Source organism: Naegleria fowleri, assembly GCF_008403515.1.
Source record: "Naegleria fowleri strain ATCC 30894 chromosome Unknown tig7, whole genome shotgun sequence".
NCBI classification, from domain to species: Eukaryota; Heterolobosea; class Eutetramitea; order Acrasida; family Naegleriidae; genus Naegleria; species Naegleria fowleri.
The window spans coordinates 461870-484043 of NW_025407939.1; the positions used below are offsets into that span (position 1 = coordinate 461870).

A 22174-nucleotide genomic window follows, 5' to 3' on the forward strand; every position below is an offset into this window, starting at 1 on the left:
GGGTGTCCTGTTTTAACGAACAATCATCTCAACAAGTGACACATCACCACAAGCACGGAAGGAGCTTAAAATATCGTCTGCTTAAATTTTTGTTGTAAAAAAATCAAAAAATAACATTCCGTTTGCCAAACAAGCCAGCCCCACCACAGCTTTAACTTATTATCTCTCTTTCGAAACCATCAAGATGCAAGGATCTGAGGAATTGGAACAAACCAGTTTTTCTGATGTTGTTGGTGATGAACGACAACAAGGACAAGAGGAGTCTCAAAAGACTGTAACCGAGGATTTGAAGCCTGTTGTAGCCGAATCAAAGAAATTGGAAACAGAAGCAAAGGCAAGCACAACTACTACTCCATCATCAAAGAGAACAAGTCTTGGAGAGCCACTTCCAATCAGATTGGGTCTTGCCGACCAAACTCCAATGGACCAATTGAGTGCTGTTGATGTAATCATGTGGAGAAATTATTTGGTTACTCTTCCAATCTTCCTTACCATTCAAGCTCTCTTCCTTCTCATTGTCAAGTATGAATTTTCCGTTGTTACTCTTGTCGGTAGAATTATTTTAGTTCAAGTTATTCTCTCCATTGTATATATGGTTGTATTCAAGATTGTCCAAAATAATCCAAAGTATGTATTTCATCAAGTTTTGATTTTTGACTGATGATAATGTTGTCAATTAATCTTGTTGTGATGATTACCAACATTTGAACATTTGCACCCAACAATCACAGTCTCAAATTCCCATTCGAAGATGTTCAAATCAGTGAAGCCCTTGTCAACAAGATTGTCAGCGGAGTCGTTGCAAACGTCAATGCTGTCTTAAAGTACTACGTTGACATTTTGAGTTGTAAGAATTTGTCCAAGTCACTCTTGTTTGCTTTGGTTGTGCAAATTATCTGCTGGCTCGGAAAGAAGATTTCAGGAACTACTTTCTTATATGTTGCTTTGAATGTCTTGTTCACTCTTCCATTAATTTATGAGTGGAAGCAAACTGAAATTGATCATGCCGTCAGTATTGGTTGTCAAAAGGCAAAGGAACAATTGTCTGTTGTTTATGAGAAGCTTCCTCCACAAGCAAAAGATTTCCTTTCAAAATTGGATTTGGAAAAGAAGAATAAATAAATAACACGTGATTTGTACAGAAGTTTTTGAGGGTTTATTTGTTGGCACTGGCAGGTCTATGAACAAGGTAAAGCCGATTTATATTTTTCGACTACGTGGAGACGTTAACGAGTCTTTTGGCATTTCAATGATTTCTTCCACAAGTCTAGACTTGAACCTTTCCCATGATTGTTGTTGGGAAAACACTTTCCTGATTTCTTTTTCTTTTGGATATGTACTCGCATATTTCTGCATGCGAGAGACCGCTTCCCTGTTGAAAACTAATTAGTTCTTATTTAGCATAAAAAAATACTCATTCTGTCAACTTACAATTTGTGAAGCATGTTCTATTGATACAATATAGAACCGTTGGACAGGTAGTGTAAATGGATGCAAGCCTGGTGTATCTATTTTTTGGAGACATGACCGAGCTAGACTCACTGTTAGTCTGCTGTTGTTCCTCTTCGGTTGTTTCTCCTCCATAAATTAAAACTCGTTCTCCAAACTTTGACAGGACAGTTCATTCCCAAAATCATCTCTATAACATAAATACTACTTACATATTCCTTTGGCTTGAGTCTGCACAACTCAACAAATTTCACATATTCTAAAATTTTGTGGCCCAGATTTTCCTGAAACTTGAGTCTCTTTAGAACAGCCGTCTCTCCTGACTTGATGAAGTACATTACCTTTCCTTCTTTTCCTTGTCTAAGAATTGTATGTCTGGAAGGAAAATGTTGAACAAAAAAAGCTTTAGCAAGCTCATATAAAGTAGAGTCTTTGTACCCAGCAAATATTGGAAGAACTAACGTTTTTAAAAACTTCACTCGAGATTTCAATTCGTTTTCATGCTTGTGTCTTAGTGTTTTGGTATAAACGTCATGCGGTATTTTAAGTATCTCAGTTTCTTCGTTTGATATCCATTTCCAAGCACCTTCTCTTGCATAGATGTCATTCAAAAAAGGCTCTCCAAAGGAATCTCCTGTACAGAGAGAACAAATATTCTTGTAGGACAAGCCACTCCTTGGAGAAGCAACAGATTCGGTGGGTGCAGACATCACCTGGTTTGGTTTCAACCCCATTTTGGAGTAATATGATGTAGCCGGATAGGATGATAATAATACACCAACACTTCCCTTAAGAACAACATAAAAAAAGGACGGTCTTGTGTTGTGTTCGAGCTCACAAATAATGTCATTAATTTTCAAGGTTTCACATGAAGCAAATCTCATGCATTCTTCAATGTCTTGGTCAGCAAGTTCGAGAGATGGATCAGAGAAGAACTTTAACCTCTTTGCTAACGAAACAAGAAGCGCCACATCATAGTCTGTTCTTATCTCACCTCTTTGGAAGAATATAGCAATTCAGTACATATCTTTAAGCAAATCGAACACAAACCTTTTTTGCAATGACTTGATTGCATCTTTCCAATCCTTCTTGTCAATCTCCACTTGTTCTAGTAATTCAAACGATCCAACTATTTTTGCAATCGATGAATGAGCTTTATGATCCCTTGAATGAATTTGTGACGAGTATGGTTTTCCTTCATAAAATGTACTCAAGCTAATATGCCTGGCCTGATCGGAATAGTCATATATTTTGAATAAATTTGAATGTTGCATATCGGATCTTCTGGGTGTATTGTTTGAAGATGAGGATGCTGCATTGAGGATCGAAGAAGTGTGGTGGTGTAAGATTCTGGATTTCCTATTTTGAGACATTTTTTTTAACGTTCAAATTTACGATTTTTGATATTTGGAACTGAAACGAATGAAGTCGTCTCTCTACCTTGATTGACTATTGGAACCTCTTCTAGTGATTCAGAAGCAGTATATGTAATTCCATGAAGAATCAAAAAGGAATGATGAAGCTACACTTGTGTGCCAAGAAGAAAAAATGGGCTTCAAAGATTGTCTGCAGAATCCAAACACCCTTTCGTCCATCAACGGCGTAATAAGTCTGTTGAATGGGGGAGCTTCGGATCATGAATGTTATGCTTGGTTGCATCAACTCTTGATTAAAATATTCGGATTTGCAAATAATACGGGAGGTTGGCTTGTGGATGCCGAAACTGATGAGATGATTTATGATGCCGTGGTTAAATTATTGGATCCACATGGACCTCTTTTTAAAGTTCTTCTCGGAAATAATCAAAATATGTATCAATTTCCAATGAACAGGCTTTCCTTCGGGATGCAATCATTTATTCAACAGTTGAAAAGAAAATCAAAAGCTACTAGCGATGACTATAATATTCTCGGTGTGTATCAACACACACTCTCCTATCGATACTTTTTGAGAAAGATTAATTCAGCTTCTACTCGAGATAATGGTTCCTTCTTTGTCCTGAGTAAGTTTTCGAAGTTTATTCGGAAATTATATTTTCGTTCATACTTGTTACTAGATACTTTTGAGTACTATTTGTTTTGCTTCTTCTACTTTTTAACCACCAACACTAGGATTACCCTAAAAACTCAAAGCAAGCAGCCCTCGTTTGAGTCTGATAATGTAAGTTGTTTCTATAGGTGTACAAGCTTGAGTGAATAACGTTGTGAATAGAGTTTTTTTTCAAAATTAGCTCCAGTAAGACCTGAGGCATCGAGACAGGTCAAAAGAGAACCTGTTACTGTTTATTTGTTAAGCAAATATTTGAACTTCTTTTTTCCTCTCGATGGGCACACCTCCAGAGACGCCCTAATTTCCAATATGTTTTTGTCTATTCTTTCAGATTATTTGTTCAATCAGATTATTCAAGAATATGGCCAACCTTACTCAGTAAGTATTAATGATTATTTTTCCACAAAGAAAGCCATCGTTGCTTCGCAATAGTTTTCATCGGAAATGTTGACAGACCCTGCTAGATTTTCTTACTTTGCGTCTGTTACTGTGAAACATTGTCTAAAGGTGCTTTCTTCGTCATCAGACATTTACAAACTGTTCGATGAGCCACATGCAGCAGTAAACTACAAGGATGAAAATTTTGCAGCAAAAACTGCTCCTTATTCACATATTCAATATGCTGCATATCGATTTTTAAAGGCACTTTTTACAGATTTCCCATATGACAAACCATTTCCTCTCAAGTACACTATTAGTTTATGGAAAAGTCTAATGATGCCATGGAGATTATTGAATAACAGCAATCAAAATCCATGGCCTCTTTACGTTACCTCGAATTGGTGCTTTTATTCATCATTATTTTACTATTTCTTGAACTTCAGATTTCCTTCTGATTTTTCTAGCGCATCCTTGTTAGATCTAGAAAGTATCTCTGCGCTTCTTGATGTCTTCAAAGAACCAAAACTATTGGAATTGCTGAAACAAATTGACAATATCATTTCCACAATTAATGTACAAGAAGGAATTCTATTATCTCATATGAACATTTGTGAAACAGAACTTTCTAGGATTGCCCACCTTTTTTCTTTGGATACTATCGATCTGGTGAATCAAAAGATAACAGAAATGCAAGTGACTAAATCTCATCAATTGAGCAGCTCTCCAAGAATTATGAGCTTACTTACCAATAGAGGAAAAAACGGTGCAGATACAAACGTCAGACTAACGTTAATCACAAAAATAGCTTCAAAACTTTCGGCCATCTTTGATTTGGATGACCAAGTCAACGACCCACTCAGAACTCCATCCGTTTACTCTCCTCGCAGTTTAACAGGCCTTTCCCCACTTGAGAGTCCCGACACAATACCAGAAAATATTTTACAAACAACATCAATTTTTCATGAAGCAGACTCGTTTTCGTTCACTCACGGTATGAGAAAATTATCGCCTATTGATCTAGATCATTTCATCAATGGAAGATTTAAATGTCAAAAGATGGATGCAGCATTCAAATACAATATTCTCTATAGACCCATAGAAACAAATGAAATTTCTTGGCTAGTTGTTCCAACCATTCGATGGTCCGAATGGATTTTCAACAAATTTGGGAAGCATGTGAATTTGAGAGCATTGGCAAATATTTCCAATTTATTATTTATTGCACTTGCATTTATGTTTGTTTACCTTCTCTTCCTTTTTTACAGCATGATCAGCTTTTAAGGACTAAACAACAGCAACACTGACATTACTTTTGAACCTCAATTTTCAAACAAAGGTTAAAATGTTAAAAAAACTTGTTTGTGCACCCTTTTGTGTTAAGATGACTGTGAATATCTGATTGGTTGTTTGCGCTAAATCCGCACTTCCAACAAAAATGGTTTTTACAACTTCGACATGTCATATGGTTGCACCCTTCATTCTTCTCGATGCTAACCTTGCATTTGGGACAGGTTTTTGTGCAGTACTTTGTTTCACAGTTCAAACATTCAAACACAGTAGCGCTCAACATTTGACACAAACATTGGCACGTTTGGCAGTGCGTCCATGAGGTTGAATGAGATTAAATACTTATTTAAGGCACAATCAAACTTTGCTTTGAACTCTTTGATATTGTCTTGGAACAGCTCTAACATTGAAACCTTTTTAGAACATTCTGCACATTGCAAAGGATTTGAATCCATGTCATACCCATTAATTTGAATTGAAAAACAAGACACATAAGGGATGGCCACATTCCAGGAGCTGAGGATCGTCAATTTCTGCTGTACATATCCAACATTCTTTTTCACTCTCTGACACATTTTGGGTATCCAAATCCTGAATTTCTTTTTTGATCATCTCAAATTCATTGTCTGTGGTTCGGATGGCAATGATTTTTCTTTTGATGTCCTTGATATAAATTTCAAAGATTTCACAGTGATATACCGAGTAGAGTCTTGTTTGATGAGCATTCTTATTTCCTCCTCTGCCATTTCTCTTTTGTCTCCATAAAATTTAATTTGCTTTGTTCTGGAATCTACAGAAACAATCACCTTCAAATCATTCTTCAGTTGTGAAAATTTGGATTCCATGGCTTTGTATTGAGCAAACGAGAGAAGGATTGAGGAACATTAATCCTTGTATCACTGAAAGAAGACAAGATTTTGCTTTTTCAAATTGTTTGAAGTCTTTCACATTCACAAATTGGAAAAACCCAGAATTTCCAAATTCATGCTTTAGATGTTGAGCTCTGCTTATTTTCGACAATCTTGTATTCTACTTTACAGTCAAAATTTTCTCTGATTATCATAATCGTACGTGTAATTTCCTGTTTGAAATATTCATACACATCCTTTGGAATATAAATTCTCTCTCTCGTATCAAAACAGACACGCATTCTACCAACTGCTCCCTCAAAACCCTCACATTACATGTTAGTTCTCGTTTTGTAGCGTCAGCCAAACAGAAAGCAACATAGTTTAAACTCTTGTCTTTGCACCATTCTTTCTTGAAACTTTTCTGAGAACAAAACTCCTCAAACAATAGGAATAGGGAATATAAATCTCCTTCTTCTTTTGCAAGGGGCACTTAACTGTGTCCTTTGTCTTAGCGTCGCTACCCTTTGCGAAAATCATACCAGAAACACTCATCATTGCAGCAACTGTGAGGATTTCATTGGTAATATTACGGTTCATGCCTTCAATAATCATTCTCGAAGTTGTTGGATCCATTCAGAGCTGAGCTGCTATTTTACCATTGTTCGTCACTGTAATTTGATCACAGCCATAAATAGATTCTACAAAGCCAAGAGACTCTAACTTGTTAAACTGAGCTTCCAGAGAATCAGAACTTGGCTTTTCAATAAAGTCATAGTCTATACTCAGGAGCTAATTTACCGTGCAATGGAAGAACTTCGTACATGTCGCAGTCACTATCCTTCTTCAGTTGACATTTAAGCATTGAACATGCTTTTTCGATTTCTTCAGGATTTGTTAGGAATACCAAGATGTCTCCTCTGAATGTATTGTTATTGGCTTTTTTTCTTCTGTTTAGTACATAATGCACTTTGTTAATGGCCTGTCTAAGATAATCGTCGGTTGACTTTTCCCAATAAACCGTCACTGTATACATTTGGCCGGGAACTTTGATGACTGGGCAGTTGTCAAAGTACTTTGAGAAGAGATCTTCATTGATGGTCGCTGATGATATAATTATTTTCAATGGATTTCCATCTTCCCTTCTTTTCGAGAAAGCTGTTTGAGTTCTGCAAGTAAGATGTCTGTAAAAACAGTTCTTTCGTGTGCCTCATCAATAATAATACAGCTGTACCTTTTTAGAGTTCTGTCTCGACAAAATTCATTCAAAAGGGATCTGTCTGTTAAAAACACCAATTTGTGTTTCCAAGCTTCTTCTTTTGGTATTTTCGGGCCATTCTTTGAAGTATGTTTCCTCACAGTTCATCTCTTCACTCACTCTTTTGGCCAAGCTGATGGTAGCGACCTTTCTCGGTTGAGTACATGCAATTTTCTTTCCAAACATGCAAGATTCAAGTAAATATTGACACAATTGTGTGCTTTTACCTGAACCAATACCCCTGAATTAAAACTACGTCATTAGATTCCACAACATCTAAGATCTCTTGCCTGTATGCATAAAACGGCAATAATGACTTTGCTCTTTTGAACTCTCATAAGCTTTGAACAATACTTCTGGCTTGTCTGTTTGGTTCTGTAACTTCAGAAACACTAATTCACCCTCTTTTTCTGTGATTTTGACTTTCTCCTCCATCTCTTCCAAACTAAGCCGGTTGAAAACTTGTGTTTTTCAATACTTGAGGGGCAACCTTTCGTTCAGATTTCACAGAATCAACAGACGTAACACTGTCAGTATCACTGAAGTCATCCAAATGAAAGTGATGTTTCATTGCAGACTCCGTGCTTGTTGTGCTTTGGTTGTCACTTTCGTCATCGGATGAATCATCGATCATTTCTTGTTGCTTTCTGCTTTCAAGATAACGTTGTTGAACTCTACTGTAGATACTGGGATTTGTCAAGGAACTATAATCCAATGTACAAGCCAAGTTGACACAATTTACGAGAAAATTACACTTCTTTCTGTTCTTATGTTTAAAACGACAGACAATATTTCGGCAATCATCGCCGTACCTGCATGGTTTTTCGCTGCGAAAAGTCATCGTTGGTTTTGCAGATGGCAGTTTTTGTAGTGCCAAGGTATCTGACTCTAGGTTGATCGATCTATTTTGCGATGAGTTGTTGGTTGAGGATTGATGATCAAAAGTACATTCAGTAACTGTACATTGCTCTTGGCGACATTTCATCCTTTTTGTATGAAGAAACTTGAAAACTGGATTGGTGCACTTGTCATCATAACGACAAGGGGTGAGCCTCATACCCTGTACTTGATGAAGATGGTTTGTCTTTGCTGTGATGACATCAACTGGAGATGTCAAATGTCAAGAAATGCCAGGAAGAGAATTCCATTATTAACTGCTAATAATATTGTCTTCGTGACTTATCAACGTAAGATTTCCATTCTGAATTAAGTTTTTCGATTTTCTCATAAGTGGTGGCCTTAATCGAAGATGGAGCAGCTCTGCTCAATCGAAGTACTATTCCTCTCTCGTCCAACTCTTCCTTGTTAACTGGGCTAAGATAAAGAAATTCCTAAAATATGAATGGCATCGATTATGAAAACATGACAAACATGAATTAAACTTACCACAGCCATTAAAACGGCCATAAAGTTTAAATAAAAATCATACATATTTTCCACAACTTTTACAAAGCGCTTACGATGTCTTGAAAAAGCAGTTCTACTCAAAACTACGTTTTCAAGATCGATGAATGAATTATGTACTTCGTCAAGATAGAGTCCAGAATGTTTTAAAATGTCAGTCAATCTATAAATTTTTGTGAACTCAATGGATTGCGTGTTTCCACATTTTCCACAAAAGGTAAGAGGTAGGCGAGGTTTAAACTTTGTCTTGGAAAGTTGTTTAAACTCGTCAATAAATCTGTCTATACAAACATTCTGAACTGATTCATCTGCTTTCAGCTTTAAAATATTAGAAATATGTGAATTCTTAAGGAATAGAGAATTGTACACAACAGATTCATGACCCATTCTTTCCATCCTGTTATTGTAAACTTCAATTAATTCCTCTAGATCTGAAGACTCCCTTACCACAAATCGTTTCTCTCCTCGTTCAAGAGGATATTTTACGAAGAGATGTTTCGTCAAGTTATTTGAAAATCTATATTCCCAAGCCTTTGAGAGAGTGTTCTCTGAAAATGTTTTGAACTTCTTCACAGTTGTTTCAAATTCATTGAGCAGGCTCATTTGTGGGTGGTAGATTTGAAAGGTAAATTGAGAAGATGCTTCATGAAGATAATCGAATAATCGAGTACTGCAGTTGACATGATGAGTGTTGCCACTGTTATTGTTGATAGGGTTAACTTGGGAAGGTGGTAATATGGAATATCTATAAACCATGCATAATGCAATAGTAATGACTTGTTCACACAAATTATTGACCTTCTTATTAACTGTCACTGGATCAACAACTCCATGTGATAACTTGTCTCTAATTCTTGGACCATCCTTAAAGAAGAGAATGTCAAAAAGAGACAACATTAATTCCTCTCCCATTTCTTCAATCACTCTATTTCTTGATTCAAAAGTCCAAACTGATGAAACAGCTTCTCCATCAGTGAGATCTGTACTTGTTTCATAGTCCAAACTTGGATGTAAAATTTCATCAAATGTTGTATAAACTTGATCTGTTTCAGCAGAAAAAAGTCTCACAAAGTTTTGGTTTGAAAAGGCAAAGAGTCGTCGCAAAGCATGTTCCAAGTGAGGAAAAAGTAACACAAAACTCAGATAGAAATTTCCCTGTCGATAGTAAGACAAAGAAAGCTTCCAATCCTTCTTACTTCTGAATGGAATAAAGTAGCTCGAATCAATGAGACGTTCAACTTGCTGTTGGGCATTTTCATCATTTAGCAAATAATTTGAAATCTTGCTTCTACATGGATTTCCTGAACCTGGTGGAATGTCCATCATCATGTTAAATGATCTTCTCATTTTGTTCGAAGTTTGAAGAATGTTTTTCACGGACTCTCTTTTTGCAAGTGTAATAATCAATACAATGAGAAATGATGAAAATGATCTGGAAAAGTGTGTTGAATCTAAAAATCCATGCCAAACAACATTTCTAAGATTTAAACCTTGTAATGGCCCAGAAAAGCATCTGAAAATAAATACAAATTCTTTTCCAAGAATTAACTCGATTTCTTCTACCATGAGTAATTCATTGATTTTAAGCTCTCGAAAGTTTTCGACGAGATTGGTTACATCGTCCGAGCTAGTGTTCGAGTCATTACTTGTTTTCTTTTTTGTGAGTAAAAGCAAATCACCCAATACTCTTTCTAAAAAAGTAATTCCCACAGAGAAACAAGTGTAATATTGTTCTTTCCAATAGAGATCCAAAACTAGTTGTAATGTGGATGTATATGATGCATCCTCTGTTTCAGGTAAAAAACACAAACTCACAAAATCGCCAAAGAAGGATCGAAATTCTTCAAAATCTTTAAATCCGGAAATCCAAGAAAACAAAATAGGATCAATGTACTCCATGACTTTCCTCAAACAAATGGCACCAAGGCGCACACGTTCAAATGCATCCTTCTCTCCTTGTTCCAAAACTTTCTTTGGTTGAATTAAATAGTTCATCATTTTCTCTTGATCTTGATGGATTTTTCGTTCCATCCAATCAAACAATTGATCCATACGAAGAGTCTTTTCATCATGATTTAATAGAATTATATCGTTAATGGTATATTCTTCAATTTCTATGATATTCAAATTGTAGAGCATGTTATAAACATTCGGAGAGAGAGGAAGATCTTCTTTGGCTTGCAATTCATTCAATTGTTGTTGAAGCATGGGCTCGTCCAACACGGTTATTGTTTCATCATCATTGTGTTGATTTTTCAAATTGAAACATTGAATTTTCTTTCCTAGTTTGAAAATCTCCTGTTCCACAAACACACCAGTCTCCAATTCCGATCGATGAGGAGGATTTTGTGAGGGCAGTAGTATCGACATGATGATGTGTTGAACACAGAGATGTGTGTTTCGTTTTTTCTTTCTGAAGAACTTGGAATTTTTCACTTCGTTTTAAAAGATGCACCGACGCACCATGAAGTATTATATTTAATCCAATCTCAACAAATACCTTACACAAATTGTCACGGAATGTTTTTCATCCTGTCGGAATGTCTAACAATTTAAAAGCAATCAAAGGGACCAAAGAATATGAAACGTGTATATGTACTCCAAGCCTTTTGAGCTCAAATGTTCTCTCAAGGTCCTCACAAAATCCTCCAATATTCTCGTGGAACGGCTTGCAATTACAAACCACACACCAGTATCATACATATGGACAAGACTTTGTTTTTTATTGATTGAAGTTTTGACATTTGTCAAACAAGCAGCAATTTACCCCAGTCATAAACAATGATTGTAACTTATTTAAGCGGTAAAAATTTGTAAGGCTTGTTTGTGTTTTGCAACTTGGCTAAGATATCAAGATGTTGTGAAACGTGTCAGCACTTGACATCTTTAGAAGTTCACATGAACTTGTTTTCGTTTTTTTTGTTTTCAAAAAATGCAACCAAACACAATTTCCTCCTCTCAGAGTGCCGTCGAAGGGAGCTCTTTGAACAAGAACGACAACAACAATACATTATCACGACAACAACAACAACAACACGAAGGACTAAATACTTCATCAGATTCATCATCTTCCTTTTCGAGCCCATTTCTTCTCAGGTGAGTCCAGTTGATGTGAGTTTCCGATTGCTTGATCAATCTTTTCAACAATTATTGAATTCACAATAAGTGATGATCAAATTCGGAAACTCGGAATTGAAGATCATCGATTGGAATGGTATCGAAGAAGGCATTATCAAAACTGTTTTGCATTGGACACATGGTATAATCAATTAGACAAGTATACATTTCGTACCATGAGCACTGAATTGAAATTTGAGGAAGCAAAGGCTTTAATCTCTCTCATTAAATTAAACCAAAGTATTTGTAGTAGCAGAAGTGAGTGGAACAGGACAACGAGAGAGCATCCTCAAGTCACAAATTCTGATCATCGATTAACAGATTCAGAGATGGAATTATTGAAGAGAATTGAGGAGAGAATCGATCAATGTATGAAACAACATCAAGATGTGTTTAGAAATGGAGCATTTGTAAAGTTGAATACTCGAAGTCCAAAAGTATGTTAATGCATCAATTAGCCCACTCTGTTGGAAATATGGTGAACTTTCATTTAATTTCAATGATATCACTTTGGTACTAAATATTTCGGAAATGAATATGAAAATAGGATGTTCCTTGGAGAGAGCATGACAATTCCATCTATCAACAACTCGTCCAAATCGAAATGAATCAATTGAATGAAAAAACTCCCAACAATGTTTACGTTGCTTTCCTTAAAGCAATGAATAAGAGCATGAGAGTTCGAAATGGAAAGGAGGCTCTTGAGCTGCTTGGTCGTTCACAACGAATTTATGAAGATTTACAAAAGAATACTGAATTTGGTGAGGAATTGTATGACAGCAAAATTATCATTCGAGAGTGGATTGATGAAGTTATTGAGAATCCTCAGTATGAATTTAGATGTTTTGTTCATGAGAATCATTTGAATGCAATTTCACAATATTTTAGTGATGTTAAATTTCAAGAATTATGTGATCGAAAATTAGAAATTCAGCAGCAAATCAATGAATTCTTTCAACACACTGTATTAACCTCAACTACACATTCAAGTTTTGTCATTGATTTTTTTGTTTCACCAACAAGAGGAGTCATGGTGATTGAATTAAATCCATTCCACATTGGAGCAGGAGCATGTTTATTTTCTTGGAAGCAAGATCGACAGATCATGATGTTTGGTCCTCAAGAATTTAGAATTAAGGAACAGAACGCTGATGAATCCATTTACAAATCTTTTTTAACAGTTCCATGGGAAAAGTATTTAGTTCTACACCATAATGTTCAATCTCCAAATTATTCGAAAGAGGAGCTCCTGAAAAGAAAGCAAGTTAAGGAAGAGAGCAAATGTGTGTTGGCTTAATTAATTTTTTTTTGGACAAAAAAAGTCTTTGTTTACTGTCAGTTGTCAAACTGCCAAAAAAAATTCCACAAAATTCATCCCCAAAGTTCAAATGTTTTTGTTTTGAAAAAATGTCCTCAACCACTCCAGGCAACAACGGAACTGTCGTGCCAAAATATCGAATTCGAAGGTCAGCAATTAAATCTCAACACGTGGCAACCATTCAATCGGTCCGAGAAGAAACACCTTCGTCCTCTCCATCATCGTCATCGTCAGAAACCACCACCACTGCCATCACTTCCATCACTTCCATCACTACTCCAAATCAGTCTTTATTACAAGATGATGAGAATAAGCCATCATCATCATTAACCACAACAACAACATCCACCAAAAACAAATCTTCCATATCATTGAATGATCATTCAGAACAACATCATTTATCATCAAACCAATGTCCTTCAACCACCACTACAACTCCCACCACTACAACTCCCACTACTACAACTCCCACCACTACAACTCCCACTACTACTACAACCATCATCAGCAATACTATTCCCACTTTCAACTCTACATGTTCAACATCATCATCACACACTACCAATTTTGTTCACTCTTCTCACGATAATTGTCATGTTCGTGATGATGATCCTAAGAGTAAGGACATACAAAAACCTTTCTTTATTCATGTCATGCCAAGTACCATTACGAGAAATTCACAAGGTCCTCTTTCCAATCATCATGACATTGTGATGATTCCATGGACTTTAAATTTGGATTTGAATTTATTGGAACACTATCAAGCAATGATTGGACGTTGCTCCGAATGTCATGAATATGTGAAAAGAGGAAATTTTGAAAAACATGTACAGAACGATTGTAAAAGTGAAATTGAAACCAATTTTGAAGAAATTCAACAACAGAGAATGGAAGAATTACACAATGACTTTACAATCAAGATTCATTCAACTCAAGAAAGAATCACCAAATTAGAGACCGATCTGAAAGAATTAACAAGCCAAAAGATGAATCTTCAAAATAAGATTTCTGATCTTGCCAAAAGACGATTCATGGAAGAAAACTCTCAAATCGTGACATTGGATGTAGGAGGTGAAATTATACAGACATCACTGTCAACACTCATTAATCGAGAATTTGAACCCGAGTCCTTGCTTGCAAGCATGTTCGAAAATGTTCTTTCATCCAATAATGATTCTAGTATGGATGAAGAATCCACACCATGTCATCATTACATTGATTGTGATCCTGATCATTTTTCTCTTGTGTTGCATTGGCTTCGATATGGAAATATTCGAGTGGACACATCCACAGGTAAACTTCTTGTGGATGTGGCTGAACAATTTGGACTTGTTAATTTAAAACAACAAATTGAAAGCTGTGAATTGCTCAAAGAGTCAGTTTCTAAATTTGGACTTTCAAATATCAACAAGACCTATAACAAGATCAAACAATATGAAATGGATCACTTGTTGAGTTATTCCATGAAAGAAAATGTTCAACTTTCATTAACCAATGTGGATTTGAGAGGTGTCTCTTTACGTGACTCTCAAATTACCAATGCTGTCATTACATATTCTAACTTTGGTGGTATGAATCTTGTGGGAGCTTGTTTCAGTGGAACAAATTTGAGTGGATGTAATTTTGAAAAGTGCAATTTGACCAATGTCAATTTGAGTGGATGTAATTTGACCAATGTCAATTTCAGAAATGCCACTCTCACCAATGCTTCTCTGACAGGTAGTATTTTGGATGGATGCATTCTTGAAAATTGTAATTTATCCAATGCTAACTTGAAAGCATGTAATCTCACAACCACTTCATCCAACTCTACAGGATATATTTTAGCAAATGCAAAATTGAATCGAGCCATTGTGAATGCAGATTTTTTGAGAAAATCAAAAAGTTTGTTTGGTATTGATTTGAGTGGATGTAGTCTCAAAAAGATGGACTTTTCTGGACTCGATTTTTCATATGCCAATTTATCGAATTGCATTCTCTCACAAAGTAATTTCACAAATACTAATTTTGCAAATGCCAATCTCAGTACGTCATCTCTGAGTGAATGCATCTTTACTGGATGTAATATTACAGGAGCTAAACTCGTGAATTCAAGTCTGAGAAATTGTGATTTAACAAGTATTGATCCAGCCTCTGTTGGATATTGTGTAGCTGGAGCGAAATTGCAAGGAGCTAAATATGACAATGAATTTATGAATAAGGCAACCAAATTGGTTCGAAACAAGAAGGATTCCTATACTCGTAGAAATCAATCACAAGAAAATGATCTCGAAACTCTCATGCTTTCAGATGGATACTTTTACAGCATTCTCAAAGTTTTTGCAGAAAAAGAATATGCAAGTGAAAATTTATTGCTATGGGAAAAGATTAAGAATTTGTCTTCTGATTTCAATAATCTGCATGCAGTGGTCAACAAAGATATGCTACGAGAAATTTACAATGAATATGTGAAACCAAGTGCACCCAATGAGATTAATTTTTCATCGGACTGCAAGAAAAAGTTCTACTCGTTGATAGAGCCAAATTCAGAGTTGTCAAAACATGCCTCCATAGCAACAACAAGAGAAAGTGTGATTCATGCGAATCCAATTGAATCCGTTGAAAACGAGATCTCCAAGAAGCAAAACGAAGAAGTGAATGTGAAATCAGTCATGGACCTTCTATGGCCTGAGTTGTTTATGAATATCTATGACACGTTCACTCGTTTGCAAAAAACAAAACAATATGCTCATTGGGAAAAGACAAGTGCAAACGTTCCATTTGTAACAACTTCTCGAGAGTAAATCTAGCAAACAAGTTTATTGTTGCAATAGGATATATTTTCTTGTGCAGCTCACTACAAAGGCTCAGAATTACCAACAAAATACTTGTTTTCGTGGATAAGCTGATTTGATGTTAGAATGAGCTTGTTCAACAACGTTTAAATGTACAAGAACCACTGTTCTAGTACCATGTTAGGAGTGAGGATTCAAGTATTGAGGAGTATCAGAATGATACTAACCAAATACAGCTATTGAGAGCTACCTTTTTCTTCATCTTCTCCTTCAGAATTATTGGAATCGTCGGACTCTGTATCTGTGACAGATTGTAAATTCTCAAGCTGATTATGAATTTGTAAAACATGAGGCTCTAACAAAATACACACAGGATCAAAGGATGGGAAAGTGGTGGGAGAAGAGTGAGAGAGATCATTACTGGAATTACCAGAAACATCATAGATTAAAGTTGGTTCGTTGTCATGTGGTAGATTGGAATGCGTGGAACTAGAGTTGTTTCCCTTCCTCAACATCTCCACAAGATCCTTCTTTGAAGGTCTTCTCACTAGGAAGTTCTCTATGTGTCTCTTTTTTCGTTCCTTCTCTTCTCTTCCAAGACCAATACCAGATAAGGCTTGTTCTTGATCATAAATATAGTAAGAAAAGTCTTGGTGTTGTGAAGCGTTGTCACTCACAGAATTGCTAGACGAGGGTGTTGTAGTTGTTGAAGGAGAATTGGAGGAGTCTTGATCAGAAGAAGAACGATTTGAATTATTGGAAGATGTCGTATATCCACTACTGATGTGGTATGGCAAAATCCCTCGTTGTTCTAACTGTTCCAAGTTAGGTCTGTTTTCCAACTTTTGGGAGAGATTGGATTGCCTTTTTTTCCACAGAATCTTCTCTATGGTTGAAGAAAGCGTGTGGGAAACTTGATTGTTTTCATAATCTCGGAGTATGTTGCGACATCGGAGGTTGTCTTGCATATGGGGTCTCTCTTCCACAAACTTTTCCAGCTGCTCTCGTGTGAGAGTTGCCATCATATGATGATGAGTGTAGGAGTGCATTGGTGGTTGTCGGCAAAATTAGTATTATTAGTTTGTGGTTTTCGCTGTTCTAATGTTCTTATTGTGTGATGAAAGTGAAAGAAGAAAATACAAGTTTCCGAAGACACGAAAAACACAGAGCTCACACAGTTCCAACCGATTTTTCCAATTTTAATAATAATAATAATACTACTAATAATACTACTAAAAGTACAAAGCAACCAATGATGATGATGTTGCTGCGGCCCTAATTCAAAACCCTGCTTCCGCTGTAAGATACAAAGCACAAAAAAATCAACCTTTCTGACGCGTTCTCTTTCGGGAAGAGGAGTGAATACGACGACGTGAGAGGAGGAAACTTTTTGTTTTTTTTTTTGCACTTGAAGTATTCATTTTTACTCAACCGCCAGCATGGAGTCAAGTTCGGACGAGGATTTTGGTTATGGAAATCGCTGTGAGTGATTTTAATTGGATGAAACGTGACAGGAAGGAAGGACTTGAACATTTTGAGTGATGGATAGGTCGAGTGATTTGGAAGTTGTGGAAAGTCAGTTGTTGTTGGAATATTTGTCCTTTTTGAATGGATTGGCCACTTTGGTGTGTCTGCTGTTGTTGGTGTTTCGATACGGATGACTCAGAGTCAATAAAGATCATCCTGCTGCCAATAGGTTCACACACGCACACTCTCTTATATATTTGGAAACATGTTTTACTTGTTGTTGGTCAATAATTCTTCTTCATCATCGGTGAGGTGAACCTCCAAAGTATTACTTGCTTCTGTGTGTTTGTAAAATTCTCTCGTGATACTTCTTGATTTGATAAATGTGTACGCCTTTGGAATCATGAGAAGAGCAGAGAAGGACCAAAAGAGCCACATACAAATGACAAAGTAATGCAGGTCAGTCGTGTAAATGGTAGTTTTAGAGCATGCAGGTGCCTCAATAATCGACGTACTTGCAATGATCAAAGCCAAACGAATAATAAAACAAGTAATGGTGAAGAAATTCGTAATGCCTGATCCTGCAGTTTTTCGAAGTTCGTTTTTCAAGAGTGGTTTTTCTTCTAAAGCTGACAATTGAAACGTGCTTGCAAGTAAGATCATCTCAACTAATCCCATAATTCCCATTGATAAAATTATGTAATAAATACTGTTGCTCGAACAATCGTGATCTTGTTTGTCCAGTTTTGGTAATGAATCAAAAAATGTTGTGATGGCTGAAAGTAATACAAATACAAGAAGAACAACTTCAAAAGCACATATCATCTCAAATCTAAATAATGGTAATCATTGTTCAAATAATTTCAATTGAAATATTGGATTCCGATTGTTGTTGTAGTTGATGATGTATTGTAATAATTATGAATTTTATGAAAAATTATTTAAAAAAATAATGTATTAATTTCTTGTTTCTTTCACCGCCATGATGTGACATTCTTTATCGCACGTACATGAAGAGATATGGTTTTACGAGATCAAACAATTGCTTTTGCTTCTTGTTCAATCCGACGGTAGAGGATTCATGAGCTTCGTCGGCAGTGATTGTCATTTTTTCGGTTGTTGTTCCTCAAGAATATATAATCAGAAACAACCAACAATGTGTTGACATTGGACATCTATCATTTTCAACCCTACGTTATAAATAACTTGAAATTACAAATACAGATGGTCAGCTTTTATCGCAAGAATGTTGTAGTGTTGTAGACGAGTCTACAAGTTATTGCTTGCTACGATCCTTTCTCAATGCAAGGACACCTGCTTTTAACTTTGTTTTCATGTCCATTGGAATTTTCTTTTGGAAGAACGAAATGACACCTGATGGCAACCAACCACCATATTCAACTTGAGCCACAATGGTGAATTTGGTTGATTTTCCATCATTCACAGACTCAAATTTGAAGGCTTGAATCAAGAATTCTCCTCTCACCACACCGCTCACCTCTTTTCCTTGAGGACCATCCAATTTGACACTTCTCATGACCATCCACCAAGCCTTTTCAGCTTCATTGTACCACCAAATACGAGCAATATTTAAATCACGATGGGAAACCAGTGAATTTGGACCTTTAAGGCGAGTATAGAATACATCATAGCTCTTTCCATCTTGAGTTTGTTGAGGTTGTTCAATCCACTTGGCTTCAACGGTGGTTTCGTTCATATGAATTCGGTAGTTAATGTTTCGGGCAACTTCAAAGACTTCTTCAAGAGGTTCATCTACTACTCCTGTAAACTTTGAGGAATTTAAATGTTGATCATTCAAAATTTAATAGTCATAATTCATGCGACATATTAATTGTGATGATGATGGTGATATGATGAAAATTGAAACAATTCCGAACGACCATCAGAATTGAGCATTTTCTTCTTACAATAATCAAATTCAATTACATACTTTAATACTCGGAGTGGAGCGATCCGAGAACAAGATCTTGGTGTACAATGTGACACCATTCTCTTCGCTGTCTTTGACCCATCCGTCATAGGTACTCAACTCACGAATACCGAGCTCGATTGTTTCTGTAGGAACTTTGGACATTTTTTTAAGGTGTTATTAGACATGGAATTAGAACAACAACCACCACACGTTTGTCGCGACTGTGGAATTTAAAATAACTCCGTGTTGTCGCGACTTGATGGCAGCACATAACACAGCGATCACTGACTAATATATTCACTTTGCATTGAAATGACAAGCAAAGTGGAACGCCACACACGACCCAATTGTGTTGCTGGTTGTGCCTTTTTAATCTTCCCTCGTATTATCAACAGACAGAAAAACAGATGCAATTCCTTTTTTTGAGCGTGAAATTTACGGTAATTGGAAGGTTTTGAAAATTCATTCACAAAAAACTTTTATCATCATATTGATTTGTGTGTGCCGCAACAATATCCTGTGTGAACATTTGGACAAGATGGCCTCAAACAACAGAAATTGGGGAATGGTTATTGGAAATACTCCTCAAAAGGATGACGATGAGGATTTAGAGGTGGAGATGCCCATGCAAATCCGATACGATCAATTCAGAAATGTTGTATTGAATTCATCGGATTTGAGTCTTGAATTGAAATCCATGAAACACCAACATCATGAAAGTTCTGAAAGCATTGGTCAGGATATTGTAATTCCAATTCCAATACCAAGCAAGCTTTCTCAAGAAGATTTCTCTTCTCCCAGACAGGACCCTTCTTCAAGTAACCGTTTAATGAACAATAGTAATATCCACAACACCACAAGTACTCCGTCTTCACATCAACTACAACCACAAGATTCCTCTGTATTTTCCCCCTCCATATACATCCACAACAAACAGAAAACAGTGATTAACCGAAATAATAAGGAATGGATTGAGGCTCAAAAACCCGAGATTTTAGAGCTGGTGAAGGAAGAATTTGAGCATGATGATTTAACGAATATGAGAGAGAGACTCCGGTCATTGGCTAGAGATCATAAAGAGGCTTTGAAAAGGAGGTCCAAATTAGCTCGTTGGTTTGCCTCCGTTCGATCATGGTGGGGAGGAAACAGACTCCACAAATACGTTTCTCGGTTTAACCCTTTCTCTAGATCTCTGTCGGTGATAGAACACAGATTTGGAAGTGGAATTGCAACCTTCTATGATTTTTTCTATTCGGTGATTAGAATGAATTTCTTCTTGTCAGTTTCATCCTTTATTTTGCTGATCTTGCCTTGGTTGCTGAGAAAACCATCAGAATGGCCAGATGTTTGGAATTTGGATTTATTCCTTGGCCTTATTGGGTTCAAATCGAACATGATTGGACAGACTTTTTTCTTCTTTGGAGGATATGAAGATCGATTGGTGCTGTTTGCAACAGTTATTTGGCCTTTTGCCTTTGTATATATATTTGTTGTGATTTTGAACTTTGTCATTGCAATTGTGATTATTTGTAGAAGTATTGGAGAAAAAGTAACAAACGTGCGGCGTATGGACGGTAAGTGGATGCAACTTTTAATAGACAACAAGTTAATGTCAAATGTTACTAGAGCGTAACATTCGATATTTGTCTGCTGTTTTTAATAGTTTTTCATTTAGTGTTAATACAAAACAAGGGGTGAAGGATTTACAGAGATATATTGCTGCTAAACTCCAAGAGTATAGAAATGCAGACTTTGCAAAGGAAGCAGTGGTATCCAGCATGACCAAGAAAGAAATTGCCGTTCTTGTCTTACGAAGATTGATTGGAATCTCTGTCAGTGGAATCATAGTTTTAGGTACCCCTGTTGGTGTGTCTTTCATCGTCCAATATTATAATGAAATTAACTCCACATTTCCTTACACCACGTCACTGCTGACCTCATTCATTTCCCTATTCTTTCCAATCATTATTTCATACATGGTTATGTTGGAGGCATATGCTGAAAGATCTACAAGCGAATGGAATATCATTATTAGAACTTTTATTGTTAAAATGTCAACCACAGTTGCTCTAATGATACGACAATTATTCATGTCGAATGATGGTGGTAAATGCGTTCAGACAGAAGCAGGGTTAGTATTTTGGCAGATGATATGGATCGAGTTTGGAGTCAACATCTTCAAGACAGTTGTTTTCATACCCATCATGTACAAGATTGGACGCCAATGCACTGCCAAAAAAAGCGCAGACGAGTACGAAGCGAATAGGCGAGGTAAATTGGAGTTTTCTGTTCCAGACCATGTTATTGAGCTCCTTTACAGACAAAGTTTAATTTTTGTTGGTATGATTATGTCGCCAATGATTCCAATTGCTGGATTGATCTCTAACTTTATTCTCTATTTTGCGAAATACTTGGTGATGAAGCTTGTATGCAAATTCCCAGACAATCCATTCGAGAGAGGAAGAAGCAGCCCATTTAACCTGAACATGCTGTTTGTGACCTTTGTCCTTTGTTTGGTACCATTAGGGTTCTTCTTATTCCAGTCAACCGGTAATGTTTGTGGACCATTTAGAGCCTCTATTCTTGCTGCAGAACAAATGCCTGTAGAGGCAGCTATGAACTCGTTATCGATGGCATTTGCTTTTTATCAGGATGAAAACGCTGCCATGACATGGGAAAATATTTTGTTTTATGCCACTCACAAAATAACTCTTGGGTCCCTTGTTGTCTTATTTCTGATTGTTTCTTATTTCCTTGCAAAGTTTACCAGCATGTTCAGACTGAAATATTTAGCGGCTGAACAAAGAGCAAACTTGGAACGAAAAGAGAAATTCCTTATTGTTCGAGAATATGTACATAGAACGAACGTAAAATATTGTTAACAACATG

At 36.4% G+C, this 22174-nt stretch overlaps 11 protein-coding genes across 11 annotated transcripts; 5 read left to right on the forward strand and 6 right to left on the reverse strand.

The window, feature by feature from the left end:
• Positions 1-184: 184 nt before the first annotated feature.
• Positions 185-1122, forward strand: FDP41_010918 (uncharacterized protein; the record flags this gene model as incomplete). The annotated part of the gene is made up of 2 exons (XM_044701268.1): positions 185-627; positions 732-1122. 2 exons carry the CDS (start codon positions 185-187, stop codon positions 1120-1122), a joined length of 834 nt encoding a protein of 277 aa, XP_044567652.1.
• Positions 1123-1200: 78 nt separating this feature from the next.
• On the reverse strand, positions 1201-2822 carry FDP41_010919 (uncharacterized protein; the record flags this gene model as incomplete). Its single annotated transcript, XM_044701269.1, has 4 exons — positions 1201-1382; positions 1432-1606; positions 1662-2445; positions 2500-2822. 4 exons carry the CDS (start codon positions 2820-2822, stop codon positions 1201-1203), a joined length of 1464 nt encoding a protein of 487 aa, XP_044567653.1.
• A 175-nt stretch (positions 2823-2997) lies between these two features.
• On the forward strand, positions 2998-5160 carry FDP41_010920 (uncharacterized protein; the record flags this gene model as incomplete). Its single annotated transcript, XM_044701271.1, has 4 exons — positions 2998-3451; positions 3506-3609; positions 3661-3876; positions 3931-5160. 4 exons carry the CDS (start codon positions 2998-3000, stop codon positions 5158-5160), a joined length of 2004 nt encoding a protein of 667 aa, XP_044567654.1.
• A 2557-nt stretch (positions 5161-7717) lies between these two features.
• FDP41_010921 (uncharacterized protein) lies at positions 7718-8257 on the reverse strand (the record flags this gene model as incomplete). The annotated part of the gene is made up of 1 exon (XM_044701272.1): positions 7718-8257. The coding sequence occupies one exon, from the start codon at positions 8255-8257 to the stop codon at positions 7718-7720; it is 540 nt and encodes a 179-aa protein (XP_044567655.1).
• A 172-nt stretch (positions 8258-8429) lies between these two features.
• Positions 8430-11046, reverse strand: FDP41_010922 (uncharacterized protein; the record flags this gene model as incomplete). Its single annotated transcript, XM_044701273.1, has 2 exons — positions 8430-8603; positions 8659-11046. The coding sequence occupies 2 exons, from the start codon at positions 11044-11046 to the stop codon at positions 8430-8432; spliced, it is 2562 nt and encodes an 853-aa protein (XP_044567656.1).
• A 562-nt stretch (positions 11047-11608) lies between these two features.
• On the forward strand, positions 11609-13090 carry FDP41_010923 (uncharacterized protein; the record flags this gene model as incomplete). Its single annotated transcript, XM_044701274.1, has 3 exons — positions 11609-11772; positions 11843-12230; positions 12341-13090. The coding sequence occupies 3 exons, from the start codon at positions 11609-11611 to the stop codon at positions 13088-13090; spliced, it is 1302 nt and encodes a 433-aa protein (XP_044567657.1).
• A 110-nt stretch (positions 13091-13200) lies between these two features.
• FDP41_010924 (uncharacterized protein) lies at positions 13201-15894 on the forward strand (the record flags this gene model as incomplete). The annotated part of the gene is made up of 1 exon (XM_044701275.1): positions 13201-15894. The coding sequence occupies one exon, from the start codon at positions 13201-13203 to the stop codon at positions 15892-15894; it is 2694 nt and encodes an 897-aa protein (XP_044567658.1).
• A 227-nt stretch (positions 15895-16121) lies between these two features.
• Positions 16122-16934, reverse strand: FDP41_010925 (uncharacterized protein; the record flags this gene model as incomplete). The annotated part of the gene is made up of 1 exon (XM_044701276.1): positions 16122-16934. The coding sequence occupies one exon, from the start codon at positions 16932-16934 to the stop codon at positions 16122-16124; it is 813 nt and encodes a 270-aa protein (XP_044567659.1).
• A 688-nt stretch (positions 16935-17622) lies between these two features.
• FDP41_010926 (uncharacterized protein) lies at positions 17623-18460 on the reverse strand (the record flags this gene model as incomplete). Its single annotated transcript, XM_044701277.1, has 2 exons — positions 17623-18184; positions 18363-18460. The coding sequence occupies 2 exons, from the start codon at positions 18458-18460 to the stop codon at positions 17623-17625; spliced, it is 660 nt and encodes a 219-aa protein (XP_044567660.1).
• A 168-nt stretch (positions 18461-18628) lies between these two features.
• Positions 18629-19447, reverse strand: FDP41_010927 (uncharacterized protein; the record flags this gene model as incomplete). The annotated part of the gene is made up of 2 exons (XM_044701278.1): positions 18629-19141; positions 19304-19447. 2 exons carry the CDS (start codon positions 19445-19447, stop codon positions 18629-18631), a joined length of 657 nt encoding a protein of 218 aa, XP_044567661.1.
• Positions 19448-19823: 376 nt separating this feature from the next.
• FDP41_010928 (uncharacterized protein) lies at positions 19824-22167 on the forward strand (the record flags this gene model as incomplete). The annotated part of the gene is made up of 2 exons (XM_044701279.1): positions 19824-20859; positions 20912-22167. The coding sequence occupies 2 exons, from the start codon at positions 19824-19826 to the stop codon at positions 22165-22167; spliced, it is 2292 nt and encodes a 763-aa protein (XP_044567662.1).
• Between the last annotated feature and the right edge of the window lie 7 nt (positions 22168-22174).